This window comes from Erigeron canadensis, chromosome 8 (genome assembly GCF_010389155.1).
Source record: "Erigeron canadensis isolate Cc75 chromosome 8, C_canadensis_v1, whole genome shotgun sequence".
NCBI classification, from domain to species: domain Eukaryota; kingdom Viridiplantae; phylum Streptophyta; class Magnoliopsida; order Asterales; family Asteraceae; genus Erigeron; species Erigeron canadensis.
This window is the reverse complement of record NC_057768.1, coordinates 49122650-49147983: the sequence shown is the minus strand read 5'-3', so window position 1 is coordinate 49147983 and position 25334 is coordinate 49122650. Positions and strand designations below refer to the sequence as shown.

The 25334-nt window shown below is 34.2% G+C and overlaps 4 protein-coding genes across 6 annotated transcripts; 3 read left to right on the top strand and 1 right to left on the bottom strand.

Annotated features, from left to right (window-relative positions):
* Nucleotides 1-1087: 1087 nt before the first annotated feature.
* LOC122579695 (transcription factor EGL1) lies at nucleotides 1088-4643 on the top strand. 2 transcript variants are annotated; one of them, XM_043751916.1, is made up of 9 exons: nucleotides 1088-1126; nucleotides 1251-1435; nucleotides 1768-2055; nucleotides 2296-2392; nucleotides 2509-2523; nucleotides 2623-2679; nucleotides 2777-3448; nucleotides 3649-4002; nucleotides 4439-4643. In XM_043751916.1, the coding sequence occupies exons 2-9, from the start codon at nucleotides 1332-1334 to the stop codon at nucleotides 4508-4510; spliced, it is 1659 nt and encodes a 552-aa protein (XP_043607851.1). In that variant the 5' UTR covers nucleotides 1088-1126; nucleotides 1251-1331; the 3' UTR covers nucleotides 4511-4643. The 2 variants fall into 2 exon arrangements, with proteins under 2 accessions (XP_043607851.1, XP_043607852.1); XM_043751917.1 differs by having other exon boundaries at nucleotides 1112-1126; nucleotides 1329-1435.
* Nucleotides 4644-6046: 1403 nt separating this feature from the next.
* Nucleotides 6047-10365, bottom strand: LOC122578415 (GMP synthase [glutamine-hydrolyzing]-like). The gene is made up of 6 exons (XM_043750371.1): nucleotides 9670-10365; nucleotides 8801-9051; nucleotides 7754-8129; nucleotides 6903-7034; nucleotides 6623-6798; nucleotides 6047-6339 (listed from the first exon to the last, which is right to left on the bottom strand). The coding sequence occupies exons 1-6, from the start codon at nucleotides 10219-10221 to the stop codon at nucleotides 6216-6218; spliced, it is 1611 nt and encodes a 536-aa protein (XP_043606306.1). The 5' UTR covers nucleotides 10222-10365; the 3' UTR covers nucleotides 6047-6215.
* Nucleotides 10366-12939: 2574 nt separating this feature from the next.
* LOC122579745 (UDP-N-acetylmuramoyl-L-alanyl-D-glutamate--2,6-diaminopimelate ligase MurE homolog, chloroplastic) lies at nucleotides 12940-17732 on the top strand. The gene is made up of 6 exons (XM_043751972.1): nucleotides 12940-13521; nucleotides 14813-16202; nucleotides 16278-16394; nucleotides 16471-16646; nucleotides 16780-16925; nucleotides 17059-17732. Exons 1-6 carry the CDS (start codon nucleotides 13048-13050, stop codon nucleotides 17075-17077), a joined length of 2322 nt encoding a protein of 773 aa, XP_043607907.1. The 5' UTR covers nucleotides 12940-13047; the 3' UTR covers nucleotides 17078-17732.
* Nucleotides 17733-19303: 1571 nt separating this feature from the next.
* LOC122579747 (signal peptide peptidase-like 2) lies at nucleotides 19304-24770 on the top strand. Of its 2 annotated transcripts, none has more exons than XR_006320691.1 (14): nucleotides 19304-19737; nucleotides 20701-20859; nucleotides 20987-21098; nucleotides 21594-21713; nucleotides 22113-22264; nucleotides 22358-22540; nucleotides 22791-22825; nucleotides 22985-23141; nucleotides 23232-23285; nucleotides 23405-23497; nucleotides 23590-23689; nucleotides 23957-24027; nucleotides 24161-24244; nucleotides 24373-24770. XR_006320691.1 is itself a non-coding variant. In XM_043751973.1 (14 exons), the coding sequence occupies exons 1-14, from the start codon at nucleotides 19594-19596 to the stop codon at nucleotides 24489-24491; spliced, it is 1626 nt and encodes a 541-aa protein (XP_043607908.1). In that variant the 5' UTR covers nucleotides 19331-19593; the 3' UTR covers nucleotides 24492-24667. The 2 variants fall into 2 exon arrangements, 1 of the variants encoding a protein (XP_043607908.1); XM_043751973.1 differs by having other exon boundaries at nucleotides 19331-19737; nucleotides 23590-23732; nucleotides 24373-24667.
* Nucleotides 24771-25334: the final 564 nt, after the last annotated feature.

Here is a 25334-nt window from a genome sequence, read left to right as displayed (position 1 = left end):
AAAGGGTTGGTGGAATTGTGATTCAACAAAAAAAAAAGAAGTGTCTGGCAACTTTTCTAAGTGCCACGACCCAAATGAGTTTTTGTAGGTATTTTACCCGCTATCCGCTAAAGTTCCAACTAAAACAATCCCATATTCAAAAATAAAATACTAGGAAACTATTTTAATGTCAAAACTATAATATAGGTTAATTTTCATTGGCTTAATAAATTTAGGATGTTACATATAAAATATCTTTAATTACCCCTTTTAAATCAAACATTTCTACATCAATTACCTACACTATTTGACGTTGCCACCACCATTACCATCCGTCGCCTCCATCATACCGCCGTCATCGTTGTCGCATTGCGCGGATACCATGCTCGTTAATATGTAATATATGTTTGAGGTATAATTAATACGGAGTAAAGCATTTGAAGATGGGGTGTAAAATAAGTTCCTATAAAGAGTGTATATAATTAGGGATGTACTAAGTAAGAGAAAAATTGATGTGGTCGAAAAATAGAGCAAGGATGGCTATCAAACGGCCCAAGACCAATTGTAAGGGGAAGGTGAAAGGTGTGGGTGAAGAGAGGTGAATAGACGATGAATGATTATGGGGTATAGGTGAAAAGGGTGAGTGAAAAAAGATACGTAGATAATATGGTTTACGTACGTACCTATGTGAAAAAGTGATAATGGGTCTATTTTTTTATATACATATTACAAGTATTCGTTATGTTTTACGAGTATTTGATTTTGATTGGATATGTTGTGGGGTATAGTTGAGTATTAAATTTGTAAGTGAATATTTAAAGTAGAAAGAAGTTGAAAGAGGTAAAAAAAAAAATAGCAACGTTGGTTAAGACAAGAAGTTTTATTTGACTCGCTTCTTCTGCTGTCATGTCTTTGTACCCTTAATATGATAGGCCCCGTTTCTCTTTCTTGTTTCTCTTGCCACCTCGCTCAATTTTTTCCATCATTTTCTCTTGTCTCACTGTCACACACATACACACTTCACTTCACTTGTCAATTGTCCCATTCGCCTAATTTATTTATTTATAATATCATTCTCCTAGCTAGCTTTCTTACAGTATTAATGGAGGCTGCTAAGGAGACCCCACCTAGATTTTATACAGTACTGGTATTAATCTTCACTCACAGGACCCTCGATTATATATTTTTTTCATAAATTAAAATATAATATACCGAAGAAGATCGAAGAATATATATGCATATGTATCTTATTTATTTATTTTTGTTGGTAGCTTCAATTCATTGAGTATATCTTGTGAATACTCACTCATGAGCGATACATATACATGTTTGTATATCACTCTAATTAGCTAATGGCTGCGATGGAAAACTTAAGGCAAAAATTAGCTATGTCTGTCAAAAGCATCCAATGGAGCTATGCTATCTTCTGGTCATTTTCTGCAACTGAACCTCCAGGGTACGTACTTGTTAATATATATGTTCTTCATAATATACTTTTACGAGTGGCCATTAAAGATAGATTGCTCGATCATCATTCTAATTAAATAGCATTACAAATGGGTCTTTTCCAAATCTATTTAATGCATATATTATTCATATCACTGCTTTCATATATTAGTAATAATATTCAATAACACTTCTTGCCCTTGTTATGCATTATAGCTAGGTTGTATCTAAATATCTTATGCATACCAAAGTAATTATAGTCTTTTGGAACCAAATTACAACCTTCAAAGCACAATTTTTGCCTAGGGAATGCATACTCATATGTGAATAGAATTGACTCAGGGTTTTGACTTGGTGTGATGGGTACTACAATGGAGATATTAAGACAAGGAAAACAGTTGTTCAAGCAGAGGAAATGATTGACGATGACGATGATGATGATGATGTAGGATTTCAAAGAACCGATCAATTAAGACAACTTTTTGAATCACTTTCAGCAGCTGCTGAAATTACAAGCCACTATGAACCACAAACAAGAAGGCCCTCAGCTGCATTATCTCCTGAAGATCTTACGGACGCTGAGTGGTATTTCTTGGTTTGCATGACATTTGAGTTCAATATTGGTCAAGGGTAAGCAATAATTGATTCTCAAACGTTATCATTACTTTTATGTGAAAACTTGCAAGTGAGGATGATCAGGAGCATCGAAGGCTAGTGTGGATAAATCCTTTGAACAAAATAATAGTTTGATGTAAAAAGAATAAAATTTGGGTAGATGAGAAAATATTGCGTTTATAGTGTAAAATGAATAAGAATGTAGTTAAAGGGAATTGGCTGTATATTCGGTATCTTTACATGATCTTAATTCAGATTGCCAGGAAGCACAATGGAAAAGAATACAACTAGGTGGTTGTCCAATGCTCACTTTGCAGATAGCAAAGTCTTCAGTCGCTCTCTTCTCGCAAAAGTAAGCAAAATTTTAAAACTTAAGTCATTTATAATGTAACATACCGTTTTTAAACCGAAGATATTTCAACTCAATTATATATCTCACTCGCTTTTCCATGGCTCCATCTTCCTCAGAGCGCATCAATACAGGTACACAGTTTTCTCTCTTTACTCTTTCAAGTTACGATGAAGTGGGCATCATTTCCATTAGAAATTACAATATTCACGTGTTTCATTATTGACGTGTAGACTGTCGTATGCTTGCCATATTTAGAAGGAGTACTCGAGTTTGGTATAACTGAGAAGGTATAACACTATAGCTTATCATCTATAATCTCTTTTCGGTTGTTACCTTTTTATGCATTGCAAATCTTCTAAAACTTCTGCTTATTATTATTTTAAGGTATTAGAAGATCAGAACATCATTAAACAGATTAAAGCTCTTGTCTTTGATTCTCCGCCACAAAAAGCTCTTGAAATCCCTCTAGAAAGTTGTTCTGGCATGCTTCATCATGATATTATTGACAATGAATTTGACAATATGCTTGAATATAATCAAAACCTATATAAAAAGCCTCGTCATTCCCCAAAAAACAGTTTCAGAGGGTTTCAATCTCAAGAACAGAGTTGGCAGTTTGTAGATGATGAAGAAGGAGAGGTTAGTTGTTACCATAATAATTCCATGGGTTCAAGTGATTGTATATCTCAAAACTTAGCCAGTGGTTCGGGTGATCATTGGAGCGATGATGATAGTCGATATCAGTGTGTTCTTTCCAAGATATTCAAGAACACCCAGAGATTGATTTTTAGACCTCATTTTAGAAAATGTGATATAAAGGAATCGGCTTTCATTAGCTGGAAACAACATGATGGAATGGAATGTAAGGGAAGTTCTTCACAGATGTTATTGAAGAGCATACTTTATGAAGTCCCGAAAATGCACGAGAAACACTTGGTCCAGACTTGTTATGAGAACGAAAATATTGATCGGATGTGGACACTTGGGGCTGATGATGTGAAGAATATCAACCATAGGTTTTCGGTTCTAAGCTCCCTGGTCCCTTCTAGAGGCAAGGTGAATTGTAAATTCAAACCCTTTGCATTGGTGGCAGATTGGGTGGATTGGGTAAGAGGTAAAAAAGAGGTTGGGTCAAAACACTAATTTTAGTGTGTTAAATATGAACATTACAAGGTATTAGATCATATGTCCACTTATAAGCAGGTCTGGTGTCAGTGACTTTGATGTTTGACACAATAATATGATGGTTTTACTAGGTTGACAAGGTGTCACTACTTGATGATACTATTGATTACTTAAAAACTCTTGAGAAAAAGGTGGAAGTGTTACAATCCTACAAGAGATCTAATGACATTCGAGAAAGAACCTCTGATAACTATGCCAACAAAAGAAAAGCTTTGTGCGATCTTGAACATTTACAAGAAGAATGTTCATCGGATTGTATTACTATTAGTACAATAGAAAAGGATGTTACAATTGAGGTACGGTGTCGATGGCGAGAGAATATGATGGTACAAGTGTTCGACGCAATGAGAAGCCTAAACTTGGAATCTCACTCGGTTCAATCTTCTACAGTTGATGGGATACTCACATTAAGCATTGAAACTAAGGTACGTTTAATTATTAAGGAAATATTATAGTCATTTTTCAAACTAGTCTAGTGCCCGCGCGTTGCAACGGTTCCAGTTTATAACACGCGATATCATAACAATATTAATTTAGAAGATGTTTAAAATATTATTGCCTTCGTCCCCATGTCTAAGTGTATCGGCTAGGTCATGCCATATATTCCATCAATCTATCAAACAAAAAAATTAACAAAAATTAAGACGATTATAAGCTGGTCATTTACAACAATTAAGAGATGGATAGTGTGTGAGTTAAGGAGGGTAGTTTAAGAATATTCAGAAAAGTGCTTAATGTATTAATGTTATCTCTTTATAAGGGGTATAGAAATGAAAATGCATTTTTTTTTTAATTTCAATTTAAAAAAAAAAACAAAACTTTCTCTATATATAAATGTTGTGACCATCTTGCACTTTGCAGCTAAAGAATTGTACACCATCGACAGCAAAGATGATCAGGCAGGCACTTCAGAGAGTAATTGGCAGGTATTGAATAGAGTTCATGGAGTTATTGGTAGTCTTATTATAGGTCGATATATATTCGTCTAGATTGATTAATACGAGTAATTGTTTGGAACATACAGTGTATTGATATTTATATCATACAAACATCTCTTCTAGTCTTCTACCATTGTGTCTTTGGGTCTAAAAGTTGCCAAACAAAAAAAAAACACGCTTTCATCTTATTATTAGTTTGTATTTCTTTTTGTTACCACTGTAATTAAGAACGTAGTTTTGTCTCCCACTGAGAATATTACCAACACTTATAATTGGTGGTGAGTAATTATAATGAAAATTTACCGCTACTTTGATAATAACTACAGTGTTGCATGTTTGTTATTCGCGCGAATAGCTCTTCTCAAAACGAAAAATAAAAAAAGCAATTTTGGCATAGTACAATGATAATGTGTTGTTTGTTTGGAACATAGTTGACAAGGGTTGTGTTTGTTTACACTTTAATCGATATATTTATCTGAAAAAATGGTAAAAAGTATTGTTTTACCAATTAGATCGTTACTTTCTAATTTTATTTATTTATTCGATTAATAAAACAAGCAATAATATTACTTGATTTATACTGAAAATATTTATCTAGACAATACTAACAGAATCTAACGTTTCCGACTCATTTCATGTCATTTTCATGTTAGATTTTGGAATAATTTAACAATATTGAATAATCAGTTCGCTTTAATAGCAATTTTGAAACTTATGAGGTTTCGATAACGGTGTTTGGCCGTTTTATATGGCATTCGAAAAAATTGGTAACACAACTATTAGTACACATAAAAACTGTCTAGACAAAAAAGATGGGTAATAAATGTTTTCGCTTTTAAATCTTTCCAAATACATCCAAACCCAACATTTCAAAGTCTTGTGTCTATGCTTTGCTTTCCTATACATGTAAACTTTATGGTAGCCAGATGTTACACTTCGACGTTGACAACCCAATTACCACAAGTACTTCAAATTATTGGGGATGGCTGATTTTTTCAAAATTAATGGACTGAATTGCTTGTGTCCCATATAACAGTAACAACTAACAAGACAGTTCGTTACTAATTATCCTCGTGTTTGGTTATCAAGTACGAAATGAATGAGCTTTCATGATGAATGTTGAACATTTTTTTCAGATACAGTGGTCGACCGACATGATGTCCTCACAAGAGACCTCAAATTCGAACTTCACTGAGTAAACATCTTAGGCGGTAGGGGAAAAATTTGAAAACAGCCAAATGAATATCACATACATCCAGACACAAAGGTGTACAATCCGGTAAAAATCTGCGGTTCTTTAAGTTCATTCACTGTAGGTTCTCTTACTTGCTTTAGTGGCTGGCAAAGGCCAACCGAGAGGGGGAGTTAAAAACCCACCCTACCTGTACAACCTTCCCTGTTTAGTTTCGATTTCTTTTTCTTTTTTCTTTTTAACATTGTAAAACCAAGAATCCATAGTAACACAAATGCAAAAGCTTTGGCTGGGTCTGGTAACTCCGACCTTGCAAAATTCATCATCTATGCACAATAATAACAGAACATTATACCGTTTTATTAAAATCCATAACGTTATAATCTCGCACAAAACTCATTACAACCTGCAAGAATCTAAAAGCTGCCAAAAATATGCATAAACAATTCTAGGAAATGTTGTCACTCAACCTGCTGAAGCCCACACTTGCATAAAGCCAGCAACTGGTTCATTCCCATTCAATTGTCGATGGAGGCTTAGATGTAATGTCTAAACACACTCGGTTTACCCCACGAACACTGTTACAGATTTTTCTTGACACGTTGTCTAAGAACTTATGCTCAAAGTAATACCTGAAATTCAGATTATAAAAAATAATAATGAAAACATACAATAAAGAGCAAATTTTGGTACAAGGGGTCTAAAATTGACTTTGGAGGTCATCAAGATTCATACAACTTTTCAAGAGAAAGTTTGAAAAATACACTGACAGTTTTTAGCGGGGTTACATCTATCATGAAACAGATGAAGTATGTGCTTATCTTCACGAGGGTATTCATAAGTGGTAAAATTTTCAATTCAAATTTTCATGTGATAAGAGCAAATAAGATGTACAAAAAGTGTACACTGGCTCACCAGTCTGCGGTCATGCCATCTTGACTTGTAACCGCTCTAAGTGCAACTGCATTAGAATGAGTCCTTTGGTCTCCTTGAACACCAGTTGTTTTAACTGGTAAAAATACAGCAAATGCTTGCCATATTTCATCATAGATGCCAGCATCTTTAATTGCTTGAATAAAAATTTCATCCACCTGAATTTTACAGTTGTTAGATAATAAAAGAAGATGTCGCCAAGTGAAAGAACATGTGAAACTGAAGGGAAAGAAAAGAAACAATAAAGAACATCAAATCTTACTTGACGAAGGATATCCAATGCATTTCCTTGAGTGACATCACCGGGGATTCTTACTGCAAGTCCTGGCCCGGGAAATGGATGGCGTTTCAAGAACGTCAATGGAACATCTAAAATCTTACCCATTTCACGTACCTTCAAAACAATGAAAAGATAGTGAACATATAATCATATTTGGTCCATAATGGCAAACTATTCACGGCTCTTGTGGAGATGTCCATATGAACAATACAGTATAAAATCAAATGTACTTATTATTGCGAACTGTATTGTTAAAATTTAAACATAAAAAAGAATCATTCTACTTGGTAAAATTTTCTCCAAATCTTCTTCGTATTATTTGCAAGTTATTTGTTTGTTTACTAATATAGCTAAGCATAAAAGGAGGCAATTTTCGGCACATTACGTTTGAACTGATCGAATGGGTTATCATTTATCTCTACCAGGTGAAACACATAAAATTAGAAAAGATTAAGCAAGAAAGAAAACAGGTACAAGGGGTCAAAAGTCACCTAAAGTGTATTTTGTATGCATAACACCTCTTAAATCCTTTTATTCCAAAAGCCATATCATTATTTAAATTTTTTAATCACATTTCTATTTAAAAAGATGAGCAAACGGTTACCCAAACACCGACTGGTTTGGCCAGCACGAAGATAACCCACTCTGATCGCTTACTAAACCTACCTGGCCTGCTTATCCCGCCCATTTTTGCCACCTACACTAACTGTGATGGTACTAGAAGTTGGTTCAACTATTCAACGAGATACATGTTCTAATTAGATATTTCTTACTAAATAGAAAAAGATGTGAAGCTCAAAGTAAAAATACTTTTAACTGTATAAAAAGCTAACCTCGTCTTTGAATAGAATCCTAAGTGGTTCGATGAGCTTCAACTTCATATCCTTGGGAAGGCCACCGACATTATGGTGGCTCTTGATTGTGTGAGAATGGGATTTCCCACTTCCAGGCGGTGGACAAGATTCAATTACATCTGGATACAAAGTACCCTGAACCAAATAAGTAGGTCTCTTTCCCAATTTTTGCTGTAAATCATGAGCAAAAGCATCAAAAATTGAAATAAATTCCTTCCCAATGATTTTCCTCTTCTTTTCAGGATCGGTAACGCCTTTCAACTCACTGAGAAACTGCACTGATGCATCGACACAAGTAACAGGAAGATGGAGATCTTTTTCAAAAGTTTCCATCACTCGTTCTTGCTCCTTGTATCTAAAAGAAAGATATTTAACATTTATATAAAAAAAAAAGGAAGCAAAATGCAGTTTAAGGCAACATGAAACTTGATAAAGATGACAGATACGACCCATTTAGTTACAAAATGGTCAATTCAGGATATATTTTATCTCTAACGGGTCAAATACTGCCCAAAGTGCAGATTCAATTATTAAAACTTTTTAAATCCCAATTCCAGCATTTAAAAGTAAAATCGTTTATTCTACTGTTCAAAAAGAATAAGAGAGTGTCTGGGTTGAGTTTTAAAAGAATTATTTTATTATTACGTTTGCATAACGCAATTAATGGAAAAAAGTGTTGGGCAAAAAAAAAGACTTTGTGTTTTCACAGAGACAAAACGTAGTTTTGAAAAATCATGTTAAGAGATGCTTTTTTCAAAACGCAGTTTTTAGACGTAAACTCTATTTTACAAAAACAATCTCAAACACTCCCTAAAAAGGTCCAATAGTATAGATTCGGTAATTATTTGACACGCTAACTATTTATAAGAATATAACTCTAGACAGAAGTGCAAGGTGCAATGGTCAACCCCACCAGTTTCAACTAATCAAAAAAAGAAAAGAAAAGAAATTGCAACGATAACCTATGCACCCATTATGCCGCATGAATCTGATCAAAGAAAAAGTTATAGAGAATTGTAACCTCACCTTAATAAGCCATTATCAACAAATATACAGTGCAGCCTATCACCAATTGCTTTGTGAACAAGAGTAGCTGCAACTGTTGAATCCACACCACCTGATAAGGCACATATTACATGATCTTGAGGACCGACCATATCACTAATAACACTTATTTCTTTCTGCACAACGTCTTCCATTTTCCAATCAGCTACAATTCCACAAATATCAATAAGAAAATGTTTCAATGTTTCCATTCCCTCCGGTGAATGTGTTACCTTCATAATTTTAAAGTAAATGTCAGGATAAGTACCAGTAGGATGCACAAAGATGAGCCCCCAAGTCAAGAAAAGACAACTGATCCCAACTTTATTTTATAGAAGGGCAATATGCCAATATATGTGCAGGCCAACCATGTATTCAACTTTTTCATTACCTCCGGTCTATGAGTTACCCTATGCATATCTTACTCACTAAGATTGGTATTAGTGTTATTTCATTTCACCACTCGTAGCATACAGGTGACAATCCATAAAAACTTGTCCAGCCTATGAAATTATTTAGATACAGGGACGACCTTTCACCATAACAATTTGAATACTTTGATGGTCGACACATACATTATCCCATTATCAAACTGCAAAACATAACAAGTAAAAATACTAACTAGAGCCGATTTACATACACGAAAATGGTTAATAGACCTAAAACATAGACTTAAAGATATATGCCAAATGTGTTAGATGTTTAACACATGTATCATGACTTCTCTCTCTTAATTAGGCATATTAGTCATTTTCCCTACATTAATCAATAACAATTAGTTTACCACTAGCAAGAATCCAAATGCTAAAACTATAGATACATACAATAAGAATACCCAAATCAATATTTACCTCAGGATGATACTGAAGTCCATAAAACCTCCTCCGATGATTCTCCACCGCAGCCACCGCACCTTGCTCGCTCCTCGCGACCACTTCAAACCCATCAGGCAACCTAACCGCCTCATCGCCATGGCTCATCCAAACAACTTGCTTATCACCAACATTCTTACCTTCAAACAACCCATCAACACAATCTTTAACAACCTTAACGACCATCTTACCATATTCTTGTTTCTCACCAACCCGAACTTCCCCGCCCAATTTCTGCACAATCAATTGCAGCCCATAACAAATGCCCAACACAAAGATACCATTTTTCTCGACATATTCAACAAACCCATCTGGGAAAGCCGGCGCGTTGGGCGCGTGGACTGAATGAGGGCCTCCGGAGAGGATAATTACAGATGGGTTTAGTTCAATTATCGATTTGAGTGGGGATGTGCCGGAAATGCAGGCGGAGAAGATTGATAGGCTGCGAATTCGGCGAGTGATGAGATGGGTGTATTGAGAACCGTAATCTAGGATTAAGACTATGTTTGATTGATTGGTTTTGGGTTCCATTTTGGAGGTAGAAATGGGGAGGTGGTTGTTGTTAGGGTTTAAAATAAAAAGAAAGGAAGGAACAAGGATACGGTTGGCGGTTGCTAGGGTTTTCGGATGTTAGGCGGGAAGCAATATATAGGACCTGGCAAGCTATCCTATTGCGGCTGGTCTTTTGGTTATTTTAAATTATTTTATATGAGAAATAATAGTACTAATGTTATCTAAAAATCCTCTCAATCAACATGTATACAGCGGAAAGCAAGAAACGAGATCAAGTTCGAGAATGTTACTCTTTGCACATCTAGCATTCTTCAAGGCATAAAGTCGATGGGATTTTTGTGGTTTAAATCTAGATCAAAGCATAGAGGAATTTCTTGGAAAGATTGGTGTAAATTTAAAATCATATAGTTATACGTTGTAAATATTTTATATACATCGCCAGCGATTTGCCGGGATGAGTGGTGAATGAAGGTCAATTTTCAAAAAAAAAAAAAAAACATGTATACAGCGGAGGAGTTTGGTGGGTGCAATGTACTCCAGCGCACAGGGGCCGTTTTTAAAGCGGGCCCTCATTTTTTTTAAAACGGACTTCCATTTTTTAAAAAATTTTAGTCTTATATTAATATAGTTTAAATATTTTTTATAAAATTATTATTTTATATAAAATGATTACATTGTTTTCTTAATGCATGTATTGCATATAAAGTGTTGTTGACTAATTCGGTGACCGTGACAGTCGAGGAAAAAGATTTTTCAAAACTTAAGCTATTAAAGTCATACTTGCAGTCAACAGTATCACAAAAGAGGTTTAATGGATTGGCAATGATAGCAAATGAGAATGATTTATTATATAATATTGATTATAAAAGTTTGATAAATGATATTGTTTCAAAGACGGCTCGAAAAAAAAGGCATTATTAAACCAATAATGAAATCAATGGTAAGTTCTAACTACCTTTATGATATGAACATTCCGTGTTTAAGGAATCTTATAAACAATTAATATAATTTTTTTATACTTAGAGTAATTATCGTAATATATATATATATATATTTTGTATATGGGCCCCATTTTTAAAATTCGATCTTGCACAAGGACATTGAAATTCACTTGCCGGTCCTGCATCTATAAAAATCAAATGATAACATTAGAAAAATTTTTTAACATAATCTACCATTGCATTTTCGAACTACTCATATTATTGTAAGGGGGAGGACAAAAATGAAAAGAATTAAAAGATAAAAAGATGAAAAGGGAAAAAAAAGTTATTTATATTATTTAGTTTAAAAAACAAAGCAAATATAAAATTCAACTATACAATGATATATTTCTATGAAAATGAAATATGTAGTGTGACTTAATTGATATTGATATCTTATATAAACTAGATTAAATTAATGCGTTGTATAGTAAGACAATCAGTTATGATAAAATTATGTAAACATACAACTTGCAATATATTATCATACATAAAAAAAATTATATCTATCAAATTTGAATTATGCGATAAGTATATAATTACTTATTGAAATCTTAATAATTTTATATAAAATGTAGTTATTAATAAATAAACATAAAAGGAAACTCAATTTAAGTGAATAAAGCTTAAACAAATAAGTTATTATTATACTTATTACTATTAGGGGTTTGCTAAATACAACCCTTAGGACTGTGTTTAAGATGCATAAATTGTTTGTACATTTACCATGAAAATCAGGGGGCGAACTTTTAATATGAAAGGTACAAGTTTTATACAGCCCTTAGGGCTGTATTTAGCATTTCCCTTACTATTATTATCATTATATTTTTGATGTAATTAATAGTAACCATTTAAATTAATTTAAACTATTAAATATCTACCATATAAATGAAAATTTTATGTTAGATCACTATGTATGTTCATGACAATCTTTTAAATTTTTGAACTTAATTAGCATTTAACATCTTAGAGGGATTTAGTAAAACCAATAAGTTATTTTCATGATCAAAATGTTGACTAATTTGACTAAATCACTATTTAAATATTAATTAATGTATTATAATTAAATAACATAAACAAGTAAGTTAAAAGCTTATGTTGCAATTAAATAACATAAATAAATAAGCCTTAAATTATCCTTTCTTAGTTATATATAGAGATTTAAAGTTTTAAACATAATTTCTTAAACTACAAATACAACTTTACGATGATACTTTTTCCGATAACGAGTAATTGCATTTGTTGATTTCAAATTTTTGTTGAATTTCCACATGCCAACCATGTTAAACTTTTTGTCATTTCATTTTGTTGAAAGGATTTTGTTTTGTAAATGCTAACATATATAACCATTTTTAAAAAAAAATTTATTTGAAAGGTATATAACCATTTTTATCTAATTGCTTGAATGTCATGGTTATTCATGAGGGCTTTCATTAATTTTGCAATAAATTTTTTAATTTTTATTTTTTTTTATCATTTTTGTAGTCAGATTATGTTTTTTCTAATGAACCAACTTCACATAGGTGGGTTGGTAAGAGGTATATTCTAAATTCATTATGTGGGTTCTGAAAATAGCTTTTTTCAAGGTCTTAAGTTCGAGTCTTAGGAGGGGTTTGAAGGTCGAACAAATCGCTGGTGAAAATTTCTTACAACACGTCTGAATAGAAAATAACTTTGAAAAAACAAAATATTTTTTCAATGATCATTACAAATTGTGTTCAAATCAACTAAAATAGTAAAATGCCTCCATCTTCAAACAACATCACCACCCTCCCAATAAACCCCAACCTTATCCTTTTCAAACTCTATTGAAATTGAAAACAGTCACTAAAACCCTTTCATCCAAACCCCCAATTTCCCACAGATGTTCCTCTTTCACCCTTTTCCCACCCTTTCTTTATCCAACCCCAACCACCACAATCCACCACACCGCCACCGTCTCCCACCACCCATCTTCCACCGCACCACCGCCACCACCACTTTTGCCATCAACAACAATGGCAGCAAATACTATCCAAACCCAGCTGACATGGACCCACCCGAAGCACCTGAAGATACTATGCATGGTGTCTCTAAATTCAAACAACTTGATTTGAGAATTTCACGTGCCAGAAAAGCTCAAGATGCTCAGTATCAACAAGACCAATCTATTTTCTTGAAAGCTATTGAAAATGTCGAAGATGCCCCTGATGATGATGATGATAATACTAAGAAGGCTAATGATGATTCTGATGATGGTGATTTGTATTCTGAAATTGATGATTCTATTGCTTTGAAAAGAAAAGAGTTCGTTAAAAAAGGGCTGTTAAAGCCTAATCCCAAGATTAAGAAAATTGAGGTAAGGATTATAAAGATTAAATCTTTTCTTCTTTTTTTTTTCTGTGTGTTTTGAATTTATTGGTTATTATTTGTGAACATTGGTATAAAGATTGTATCTTTTTGGCCTATAACTGGATAACTAGGCCATTATCGACAAACCGTACAAGAAAGATGATAAATCAAGTAACACTATGGTTACTTTTTTATGCTGCGTGCCCCCCTTCATCGTGGAGACTTGTCTTTTGAAAATACCCATATGAAATGTGTACTTCAAAAATTTCTTTAAATTTGTTATGTTCAATAATTTGATCCCTTTTTGTGTTTAGAGTATATCCACTTGAAATTTGTAGTTAATTAGTGATACTTAACTTGTTTTCCTGTTAAAAGATTGAATGTTTATTTATATTTAGTTTAGTATAAGTTTAAATTATGCATAATTTCTGTCAATATTGTAGAAAATGATTAACAAATTTTGATTTAATGATCATAATTTATTATTGGGGATTTGTTGATGTGGTTGCTTTGTATTCTTGATATGGGATTAAGAATTCCAGGTGTTAATTTGTATACTTTTATATGTGTATGTTTAGGATTCCTTATGAAGCTCTTAGTTAGTTGCATTATCTCTTTCTTGGTCCATTTAGGCCAATTGATGAGATCTAGGCTCACTCTACGTGTAATGAGATATGTTTAGCTTGATTCTGGCCTGTTTTATTTCCAACATATATGTTACATTATTAGATTAGATGGATATATCATATATGTAAATATTCACACACACATGCATATGCAGATGTGCGATGTGTGACTATGCTATATAGATAATCTAGTCAGAGACTTTCATAGATTTGTTAGTTGCATATATCTACATAGGCTTTATCAATCAAACAGTTATAATCCACAATCATATCTATAACATAATCTCTGTCCAAAATAACTCAATTTAATTTGATTGCTGATTTTGGCAATGAAGTGGGTCTTCCTCTGTGAATGTATGATACTAGTTTGAGAGTATGCAACAACAAGCAAAACTCTGAAAAATAAGTGATTACTGTACTCTCCATACGTTCACAGTTGGTTATCTTGATATATAATAATAAATAAATAAAATTCAGATCATTTTTATGATGAAAGCCATTGTGCAATTAGTTTAAAAGATTTGATCAATGTCTACATTGTAAGTTTTTGAAGTTTCTTGATGTCAAGGCTATTATCTTTCTTCTTTGGTCTGTAAATTGCAACCTTTGACCAAGAAGTTTATGATGCATAATCTTTTACTATGGAGTTTGATATAATGCAATCTTATGCAGCCAAAGGAGGAGGAAAAAGATGAAGTAGTAGATGAATTACAGTCACAAGAAGAAGATGATTTGGAGGAAATTGAGGAACTCGAAGGACTAAAAGGAACCGGTGAGGATTCAGAGTTGGAAAGTTCAGACATTGAGATAGATGACGATCTGGTTACCGGTGATTCATCATATAAGTCTCCATTTGAAGCTGAATTTGATGCTTTTCGTAAAGGAGAAGCTAGAATTGTCGAACCTAAATGTAAAATGACATTAGCCGAGCTTTTAGACGAGAGTAAAGTCGTGCCTGTTTCAGTTTTGGGTAATTTAGAGATCGAGATCACAGGGATTCAACACGATTCAAGATTAGTCGAACCAGGTGACTTGTTCGTTTGTTGTGTCGGGGAAAAAACCGATGGACATTTATTTTTAACCGAGGCTGATAAAAGAGGGGCAGTTGCAGTTGTAGCTAGTAAAGAAATAGACATTGAAGAAACATTAGGATGCAAAGCGTTAGTGTTAGTTGAAGATACGAGTTTGGTTTTAGCAACTTTAGCAGCTTCGTTTTATCGGTACCCGTCAAAGAATGTAGCCGTGATCGGAATCACAGGTACAAATGGAAAAACGAGCACTGCGTATTTGATTAAAGGGATGTATGAGGTGATGGGTTTAAGAACTGGCATGATAACAAATGTGGCTCATTATGTCCATGGTGAAAACCAATTGGAGACAAAAAATACAATCCCGGATGCTGTTTCCCGCCAAAAGTTAATGGCCAAGATGATCCACAATGGGACAGAAGCTTTAGTCATGGAAGCTTCTTCTCACGAGCTTGCGTCGGGAAAATGTGACGAAGTTGATTTTGATATTGCAGTTTTCACGAACTTAAGCAGGGACCATTTGGATGTTCATGGAAGCGAGGAAGAGTACAGGAACGCTAAACTTAAGCTCTTTTCTAAAATGGTGGACCCCACACGGCATCGGAAAGTTGTCAACATTGATGACAAACATGCCCCTCTCTTTATCGCCCAAGGAAATAAAGATGTTCCTGTTGTGACATTTGCAATGGATAACAAGAAAGCAGATGTACACCCGTTACAGTTCGACCTTTCTCTCTTTGAGACGCAAGTTTTGGTGGATACACCTCAGGGTATCTTGGAGATTTCATCTGGGTTACTTGGGAGACAAAATATATATAATATTCTTGCAGCTGTGGCTGTTGGGATTGCAGTAGGTGCACCATTGGAAGATATTGTTAGGGGGATTGAAGAGGTTGATGTAGTGCCGGGTAGATGTGAGTTGATTGATGAGGAACAAACGTATGGGGTGGTTGTTGATTACGCAAACACCCCTGATGGTTTATCAAGACTTCTCGATAATGTTAGGGAACTCAATCCGAAAAGAATTATCACAGGTATGAGAACATACATAGTTTAATGACAATATCAAATTAGTTGTTAAAAACCTAAAACCCTGACATTACTTTCAGTTATTGGTTGTCCGGGTGAGACGGAGAGAGGGAAACGACCAGTGATGACAAAGATCGCAACAGACAAAAGTGACATTACGATGTTGACATCCGAAAATCCAAGAAACGAGGATCCACGTAAGTATTTTTGAACCATAATTATAGAATCCTTATTTTCTTATAAAATCACGCTCATGGAAAACTTGTCTATCAGTTGACATATTGGACGACATGTTAGCGGGCATAGGATGGACTATGCAGGATTATTTAAAGCATCAAGCAGATGATTACCATCCACCACTTCCAAATGGTCATAGAGTCTTCCTTCATGATATTAGAAGGGTAGCCGTTCGTTCTGCTGTTGCCATGGGCGAAGAGGGAGATATTGTTGTAAGTATTTTCTTATAAAAAAGCTGGCAGGGTCGAGTTTGGGCCTGACTCTTAGCTTGTTTATATGTGGATGTGATTCATAGGTTTGCATGTGTATTTTAAAATAAGTTTTCATGCTAATCTTTTGGTGTAGGTGGTTACTGGAAAAGGCCATGAGACATACGATACAGTAGGGGATACAACAGAGTTTTTTGATGACAGGGAAGAATGTCGAGAAGCATTGCAGTATGTTGACGAACTACATCAATCAGGGATCGACACTAGTGAATTTCCATGGCGGTAATATAGTTTTACATTCAGAACCTCTGTTCTTTTAGAATAAACTTTTGGGCAAGACTAATATCCATTTGAAAATATTTGTGAAACGTCAAATACTCCTTGGTAATCCAGCTCTTTCTCCATGTTGCTGCAGGTTGCCCGAAAGCTATTGAGCTGGTTTACGAACAAAGTGTATCGAGCCTTTCCAGAAACAACTAGTTCAAGGCTCACCATGTGAGAAAGGGCTTACATGTCTTCAACTCCAGGGTCTCTGTATCTGTAGAAAGAAAAACTTGAGTTTTTTCTTACAAGAAAATGCCATTTACTGTGAGTGACGTGTGATCCGTTGAAGGTACAGTTTTGCAGGAATGAAACAAGGTGAGTTTGAATCTTTTATTTTGATAAGAGATAAATGTGCAAGGGCTTGACTGTTAGTTAATTAACCTAAATGGTGCCACGTGTTGCCTTTCGGTGTACGGTACTCGTGGGTATATTCATATTTTAAGGTAGTATTCAAAATTTCAAATGTAGATGAGGAGGTTAAGATAGTTTATGTAGATTTCAGTTTGAGATTTGACATGTTTCAAAGAGTCCGTCCTCAAGATGTGAGCTGTAGAGGTATTGTATTGAGAGGTATTATGTAGTTCTCGTCGAATTTGTAAGACTCGAGATTTTTGTCATTAACTTTTTGATGCACAGCAAGTCACAAAAGGGCAGTCATTATTATAAGGTACGATATAGTGGCGGTCTCAATTTTAGATCAGATACACATTTTACCATCAATGTAATCGTTATCATTACAGTTACTTTTGTTTCTTTGGACAAAAATATGGTTACTGGGGAGATATTATTTGTAGACGCAACTTTATTACTTTCATTTTCATGAACGTTACTAGAAAGATAAATATACGTTGAGGAGTTAGACTAAAGTGCAAAAGACATAGCAGTACTTTGTTGTGTACCGGGCTACCGGCTGTTTCACCTTCTCTTTTGGGTTGAAGTCACCAAAATATAACATATTTTCATAAAATAGTTGTGACTTACTCTCTCTTTTTTTTTCTTTTTTTTTTTTTTTATCTAGGTCACTTTACTTTTTAAGTTTAACAAAAAGTATAACTTATTTTCAAGAAATGATTAATTTATATAATTTACTCAATTTTTAGTTGTTTAGGTCATTCTACTATTAAAACTTGTCACCAGAATATAATATAATTTCATCAAATGGTCTCGATATCTAGGTTAACTAAATAAAATACCTAAAAATCATCAAACATACTTGTATACAATAATACCTTACCTTTTTTTTGAGTTTTCACAAACACTGATATCGTACGTCATGGCTTGCGGTTCTGAATATTGCACACCATGACTTGCATATTTGTAAAATCGTGCACTAGCATTTACATTTTTGCAAAATCGCAACCCATAAACAGCAAGCCTAGTCGTCATCCTTATATCTGGTTTACTTGTAAGTTCTACTAGGTACGTAACCTGTAAATTATTTAAAACCGTAATTTTAAAAAACACTAAATATACCCAACTTTTAATGAATGGTCGCCAAAATATAATATACTTAAAAAAAAATATATTGTATTCGTTCAGGTTAACTAACTTAAGAACCTTAAAATTATTAAAAACATATGATTATGTGACAAGTCTTTGGGTTCGACTCTTAAGAGTGACAAGCCTGTGAGTTTTTTTCCCGAATCACATGTAACGGCTTATGGTCTACATCTCATAGTCTAGATTACGTGCAGGGTTTTACCATTATGTGGTGAGGTATTCTTTGATGTCGAATACTGACTAACTGTTTAAAAAAAAAATTACAATTCATAACTGACAACATGGTGACCTTATGGTTATTAATTTTGGACCTCTACAAAAGAATTTGGTTTAATCTCGTTAATTATAATTTTAAAGGTGACTGAAAAAAAGATAGATATCCTAGTTGGGTTTCATACATCTCACTTAAAAAATTACTCACTATAACCCGAATAGGCTAAACCTTACTACATAAAATCAATAAATTAAATTTTATATGAACAATGAAATGGAAGAACTTATATAGCTATAGGATAGTAAGTTCAACTCGAGCTTGTTATTTTTGAAGAATTTAAACTTAACTATTACACTAGATTTTGACTCGAGCTTGTTATTTTTCTATTGACAATTTATAACTCCATATATTTACAATCGGCTTCTTTCACATTATGTGAAGATATAACTTTCTAACATCTCACATTCTCACCGTATGTAATAACTTATCCGTTGGTAAGTTGTGATAAGATTGGATTACCGTCGATGTCTTGTGTTTGTGAGTAATAACTTGGGGGTACTAAAGTGCTAACACCACATATCATGAAGGACAATAAAGGAAAAAAAATCTGACAGACACACAGTACAAACCTGCCCCGGTTGTCCCGGTTTTAATCCGGCAGAATCCGGACAAGATCTTCACAACGACGTCGTATTCATCTAATGTTTCATTTCACTCTTCTTCAGCTCAACCAACTAACTTTATTTGCTCTTTTTGCAACTTGACTTACACATTAAAGAGATCTGTTTGTATATCTCTATCTATCTATTTATCTAAACCCATCACTTTTAATTTGCTACCCACAACTACTATATTATATATATTGTATATATATCTTTTTGAAAAGTGTGATGCAGTGAGTAAAAATTAATAATGGGTTTTTCGAGATATTGTTGGGTTATATCATTAGTGATTGTATTGCTTAGTAAGAGTCATACTCAAGTGAGTGCTGGTGACATTGTTCATGATGACAAATTGGCCCCCAAGAAACCTGGTTGTGAGAATGATTTTGTCCTGGTAAACATTAATACTACACTCCTTTAGTTGATATATTTATTAAATTCATGAACTTGGTACACTTTCTTTGTTTGAAAATTATTGTCTTAAGTTTGTTTGCGTGGTGTTTGATCCATATATTGGATTGCATGTTTATACCTAATGATTTGTAGAAAGTTATAGCTATGTTGTGTATACATATCTGAAGTGACATTATAGCTTAATCAATTGTGTTTTATATACTTGAATTTTATTTAAATATCAAAGTAATAGTGGTAAGGTGTGTGAAAAACTCTCTGAGTAAACATTGGGATGACCCGGTACATCAGAGTCAAAGACTTGACTTTTCTTGTGTTACCTAAACAGGGAGCTCTTAGCCGTTTACTCGTTAATTCTAACATTAAAGCAAGTTATGGCTTCATTGTATTTGTATATAGAGATAGGGATATAGAGGTTTGAAGGAGAATATCAACTCATATTCCTTGAGGGAATGTACCACAAAGTTTGCTTCGTGCACCGCTGTTGTCGTTTCAACGTGTCTGTACAGTTTTCTTTAAAAAGCACAATGTGATGTATGAAGTACTTTTTGTGGTGTACGAATTACCCCTGTTACTTTAATCTGTATGTCCGCAATGAGACTAACTCTCAACGGCATAACCTCTTGAATCTTGATTGATGGTTACATCGAATACCTCTTGGCCATACGACCTCTGATTACGAAGATAGAGGTTTATAGTACGGTTACACCGTTATAGCATGACTGTGTTATATTTAGAAACTTGAAGTAAGGTTATAGGTTAATTATATGTTATATTTACACATTTGAAGTTTATTCAGTTTGAAAAAGGCTTCACCTTATAATGATTTGACATGCTTTTTTTAACCCCTCTTTACCCGAGTTTCTCTTCAAAGCTATGTGACAATTTTTATGTTCAATGTTAAATAGCTTAGTTATATGTTGTGTTCCTCTACTGTTATTTTTAGGTAAAAGTTCAAACTTGGGTTGATGGTGTGGAAGGTGATGAGTTCGTCGGCGTTGGTGCTAGATTTGGAACTACCATTGTATCTAAGGAGAAAAATGCAGATCGAACAAAAATTACACAATCAGACCCTCGTGATTGTTGCAGCCCACCAAAGAAAAAGGTCTATATCTGTTGGATTTTAATGTTAATCAGAAACTCATACAGTCTTCAAAATGTTTGCTGACATTCCACTTCTCATAAATAGTTGATTAATGCTAATCTTCTTTTTTTATTTTGTCGTGCGGTAGCTTACGGGTGATGTTATCATGGTGACCCGAGGTCACTGCCGATTCACAACAAAGGCAAACATTGCACAAGCTGCTGGTGCTTCAGCAGTCCTTATAATAAATAACCAAAGAGGTAAGCAACGGCTGGTTATATTATAAAACTTGAAGAGATCGAAATAGTAATTTCCTTTACATGATGTCTCTTGCAAAATTTAAGATTTCATTTTTATCAGAAAGAGTTCGATTTAAAACTATATATGTGCGCATTATATTGACAAAAAAAATTCAAAGGTGTTTGGATATGCGATTTCGAAGTGATTTTTGCGACTTTAGGAATCATAACTGAATAATTGGTTGATTAAAGCTAGGGATAGATAAGTTTGTGTCTATTTTTAAAATCAGTTTTCTTATGGGAACTTCATGCTTTACCTCTCTCAATTTGATTAAAAGACTAGAAATGTAATCAGCTTTCGCAAAAATCTCGGAAGTCAAGTCCATTAAAAACTTCAAGCATTTTACTTTAACCATGTCCCAACTCATAAGTCAACAGCAGCAACTTTTATGGTACAGAAGTACTGTCTAAAAAAGGATTGATTCTAACATTTTCCCCTTTTTTGTGACCCTTTAGAACTCTACAAGATGGTTTGTGAGCCTGATGAAACTGATCTAGACATACACATACCAACCGTTATGCTTCCACAAGATGCCGGTTTGAAGTTAGAGAGAATGTTGTCAAATCGTTCATCAAGTAAGCTATTTTGTTTTATAATCATGGTGGAAAAGTGGGGTTGGGCAGGCTGCGTAGCGGTTAAAACGGGTCTGGTCAAGGCGGATGATTTTTAATTCGGTCAGGTTGGGTGTCCCAGACTTTGTATAAATCATTAGAATGTCAAAGACGATTATCCAGTATGCTATTTCAGTGTTTATCTACATCTTGTTGAATAAAATGATCATCAAGCATATCCTTGTACGCGTGATTTTTACCACCTATTGACCCGTTAAAGATAAGAACATAACCCAAATTGACCCAATCTTAAGTATTTGAATCTAAATTACCACTTCTAATAGTTATTCTGCCTTTAAGTCTTTAACTGCTTATTTTCATCATCATGCTACTTTTGTCTGAAAGTTTTCAGCCACAATCTAGTTTCTGTGCAGTTGTACTCACCACGAAGACCTGTGGTTGACATAGCCGAGGTATTTCTATGGCTGATGGCTGTTGGTACCATCTTGTGTGCCTCTTATTGGTCTGCATGGAGTGCTAATGAAGCAGCTATAGAACATGATAAATTACTTGAGGTAAGTCAAGTATTCTGTTTATTTTGAAGCTGGGCTGTTGTACATGGCACTAACATGACGAGAATTGATGTACGAGATGTCTGGTTCTTGTAGGATTTTTCAGGGGACCTTTCAAACACAAAGTTTTCTGGTACAAGTGGCGTCGTGGAAGTCGATACAAAATCAGCAATTTTGTTTGTAATAATTGCTTCTTGCTTCTTGGTTCTCCTTTACAAATTAATGTCCGAATGGTTCATTGAACTTTTGGTAGTCATCTTCTGTGTAGGAGGCGTAGAGGTATGTGAACTCTAAATTGAGTCTGAATATTAAGAATCAGCGTTTGATTATTGAAGGTTGAATCGTTCAGATTGTTCCAACGATCAATCGAGAAAAATGTCCTAGTATGCTAATTTTGTATATTAACCCTTGTTAAACTAAATATTCTAGAAGTTTTCAAATTAACTAAATTACAAATTTACCACAAAATCAATAGAAAAATAACAATACTAAACATAAATTTTATTAAATACCTATTTTCTGCATGCAGGGATTGCAAACATGCATAGTTGCTTTGCTATCAAGGTACAATCTTTTTTCTCTTAGTATTTGTCTTGGATCGTATTATAAATCTTATGTAATATTCTATAAAGAAGTAATTAGTTGAATAAAAATAAAAGATTAGAGGCTGATTTGTCTTTGGAGCCTTGTGACAATTCGACATATATGTATTCTAATTTTCAGGTGGTTCAAACATGCTGCCCAATCTTTCATTAAAGTCCCGTTCTTTGGAGCTGTTTCATATCTTACCTTAGCTGTTATGCCATTCTGCATAGTCTTTGCTGTTCTCTGGGCAGTGTATCGTGAATCTAAGTTTGCATGGATTGGTCAAGATATACTTGTACGTCAACTTCACATAAAAGACCAACATGCAGGATATTATTAAACTTAATAAAGTTTGATTAATTATAATTTTTGTTCATTCCCTCAGGGAATTGCACTGATAATTACAGTACTTCAGATTGTGCATGTACCTAATCTCAAGGTAAGTTTTTTGCTTGTTTAAGCATTGGATGTGGTTAAATAAGGGTATTTCACACATTTAGCCAATCATATTCTAAAATTAGTATCTCAAACCAATGTTATCTGTGTTTTCGGGCACAGATTGGAACGGTTCTGCTAGGTTGTGCCTTTTTGTATGACATATTTTGGGTTTTCATTTCCAAAAAATTGTTCCATGAAAGTGTGATGATTGTGGTATGTCAACCTTGTTCCTAATTTCTCACTTGTCAACTGTGTTTAGTCGTTAAAAGCCTAACTAATTTAGTGCAATGATTATATCTTTATAGGTGGCTCGTGGTGACAATAGTGGGGAGGATGGTATTCCAATGCTATTAAAGATACCACGCATGTTTGACCCATGGGGCGGCTTTAGTATCATTGGCTTTGGTGACATTCTCTTACCTGGTTTACTAATTGCGTTTTCCCTTAGGTTTGTAGTCTTGTTTGATTTAATTATATAAAAAGCTAAAAAACAAAAAAAGCATTGGCAGGTCAATCCAACATAAGCCGGCCCATTCTGACCATCCTCAAGATTGACCTGAACCCATTTTGACCCTTTAGCTGACCTGCCTGTATCTCCGGCAACAGTTTTTAAAGAGTGGACCTTTACCTTATATTAAGGGTAGAACCTTTCGTTTGAAAAACATGTTTCAGATATGATTGGTTGGCGAAAAAGCGTATTCGAGCTGGATATTTCTTGTGGGCGATGTTTGCTTACGGACTAGGTAGGAAAGATCTATCACAAGGCTTGGTGTTTTCGTTTTTCGCTTTTCTTTTTCTAGAGTCTGCCTGCAAAAATTTGTGTTCGTAGATTTGTTGAAGAACATTCTGATGGAGATCCTATGAAATTATACACAGGTCTCCTTGTAACTTATATAGCATTGAATCTGATGGATGGCCATGGTCAGCCAGCTTTGCTATACATCGTTCCCTTCACTCTTGGTAATGTTCCGTTCGTTTTGAACTTCATTATTAATCTTATGATATGTAGATAATTATCAAGTTAAAAAGATAGACTTCTTAAGATACAAAGAACATTGTCACATATAATGTGTCAACATGTGATGCAGGAACCCTTTTGACATTGGGAAAAAGGAGGGGAGATCTCGAGATTCTATGGTCAAGTGGTGAACCCGAAAGGGAATGTCCACATGTCCGGCTTGGCCACTCTCATGCACCAGATGAGTAGAAAAGTAGTTATGCTTATCTGTAATTAACAGTGTGTCTATGTCAAACTTTTTATCTATGTAGTAGAAAAAGCCATTGAAGATCAAAAAAGTTGTGGTTAACTGAGCCTAACTTTCATGATCAAGAAATGTTGTGCATATGCTGATTTATGTTACATTCATCCTCTCTTTCCTTCCATCCGATGAACTATGGAATTGACTCGTCGTGTTAGCTCGGTTTTGGATTGTGCAAGGAAATGTCATGGATGTATTTGTTCAATCGATAGTAGTATTATACAAAATATTACATCTATGTTTGTTACATTGACTTTACAAGTCTATAAGATGATAAAGCACTACATTAAAATAGACTAATGAGTATAATCTATATTATCAATATAGAATATTAGAATCTAACAATTAACCCACGAATATTAATACTAATAAAATCAACGTCAAAATCATAAAGCAGGTATTATTTATTTCATCGCGGGCTTCTGTCATTAGCTTTGAATCTTTAAAATATTTAGCTTGATAATGTAGTAATATCCACTTCGATACATTATGTTCCTATTTTTTTTTTTAATGTTTAAGTCAACATTTTACCAGTTGTTGCCATGTGTTTGAGCACTGATATGGGGCCGGGGTTGCTCGGTGACTGCCCCTTCTCGATATCAAAGTGGCTCGGGGTTGTCGGTTTTCTGAAGCTGATCGACGTCTCACACAAATATACAAGTAAATATGAGAGTACTGATATAACGTACTAGGTCGATCTTACCATACACGAAACTATGTTGATACTATGACTTTTAGAAGGAAAAAAAAATAGTGGAACTTTTATTAATTTTACAAATGTATTTGCTACA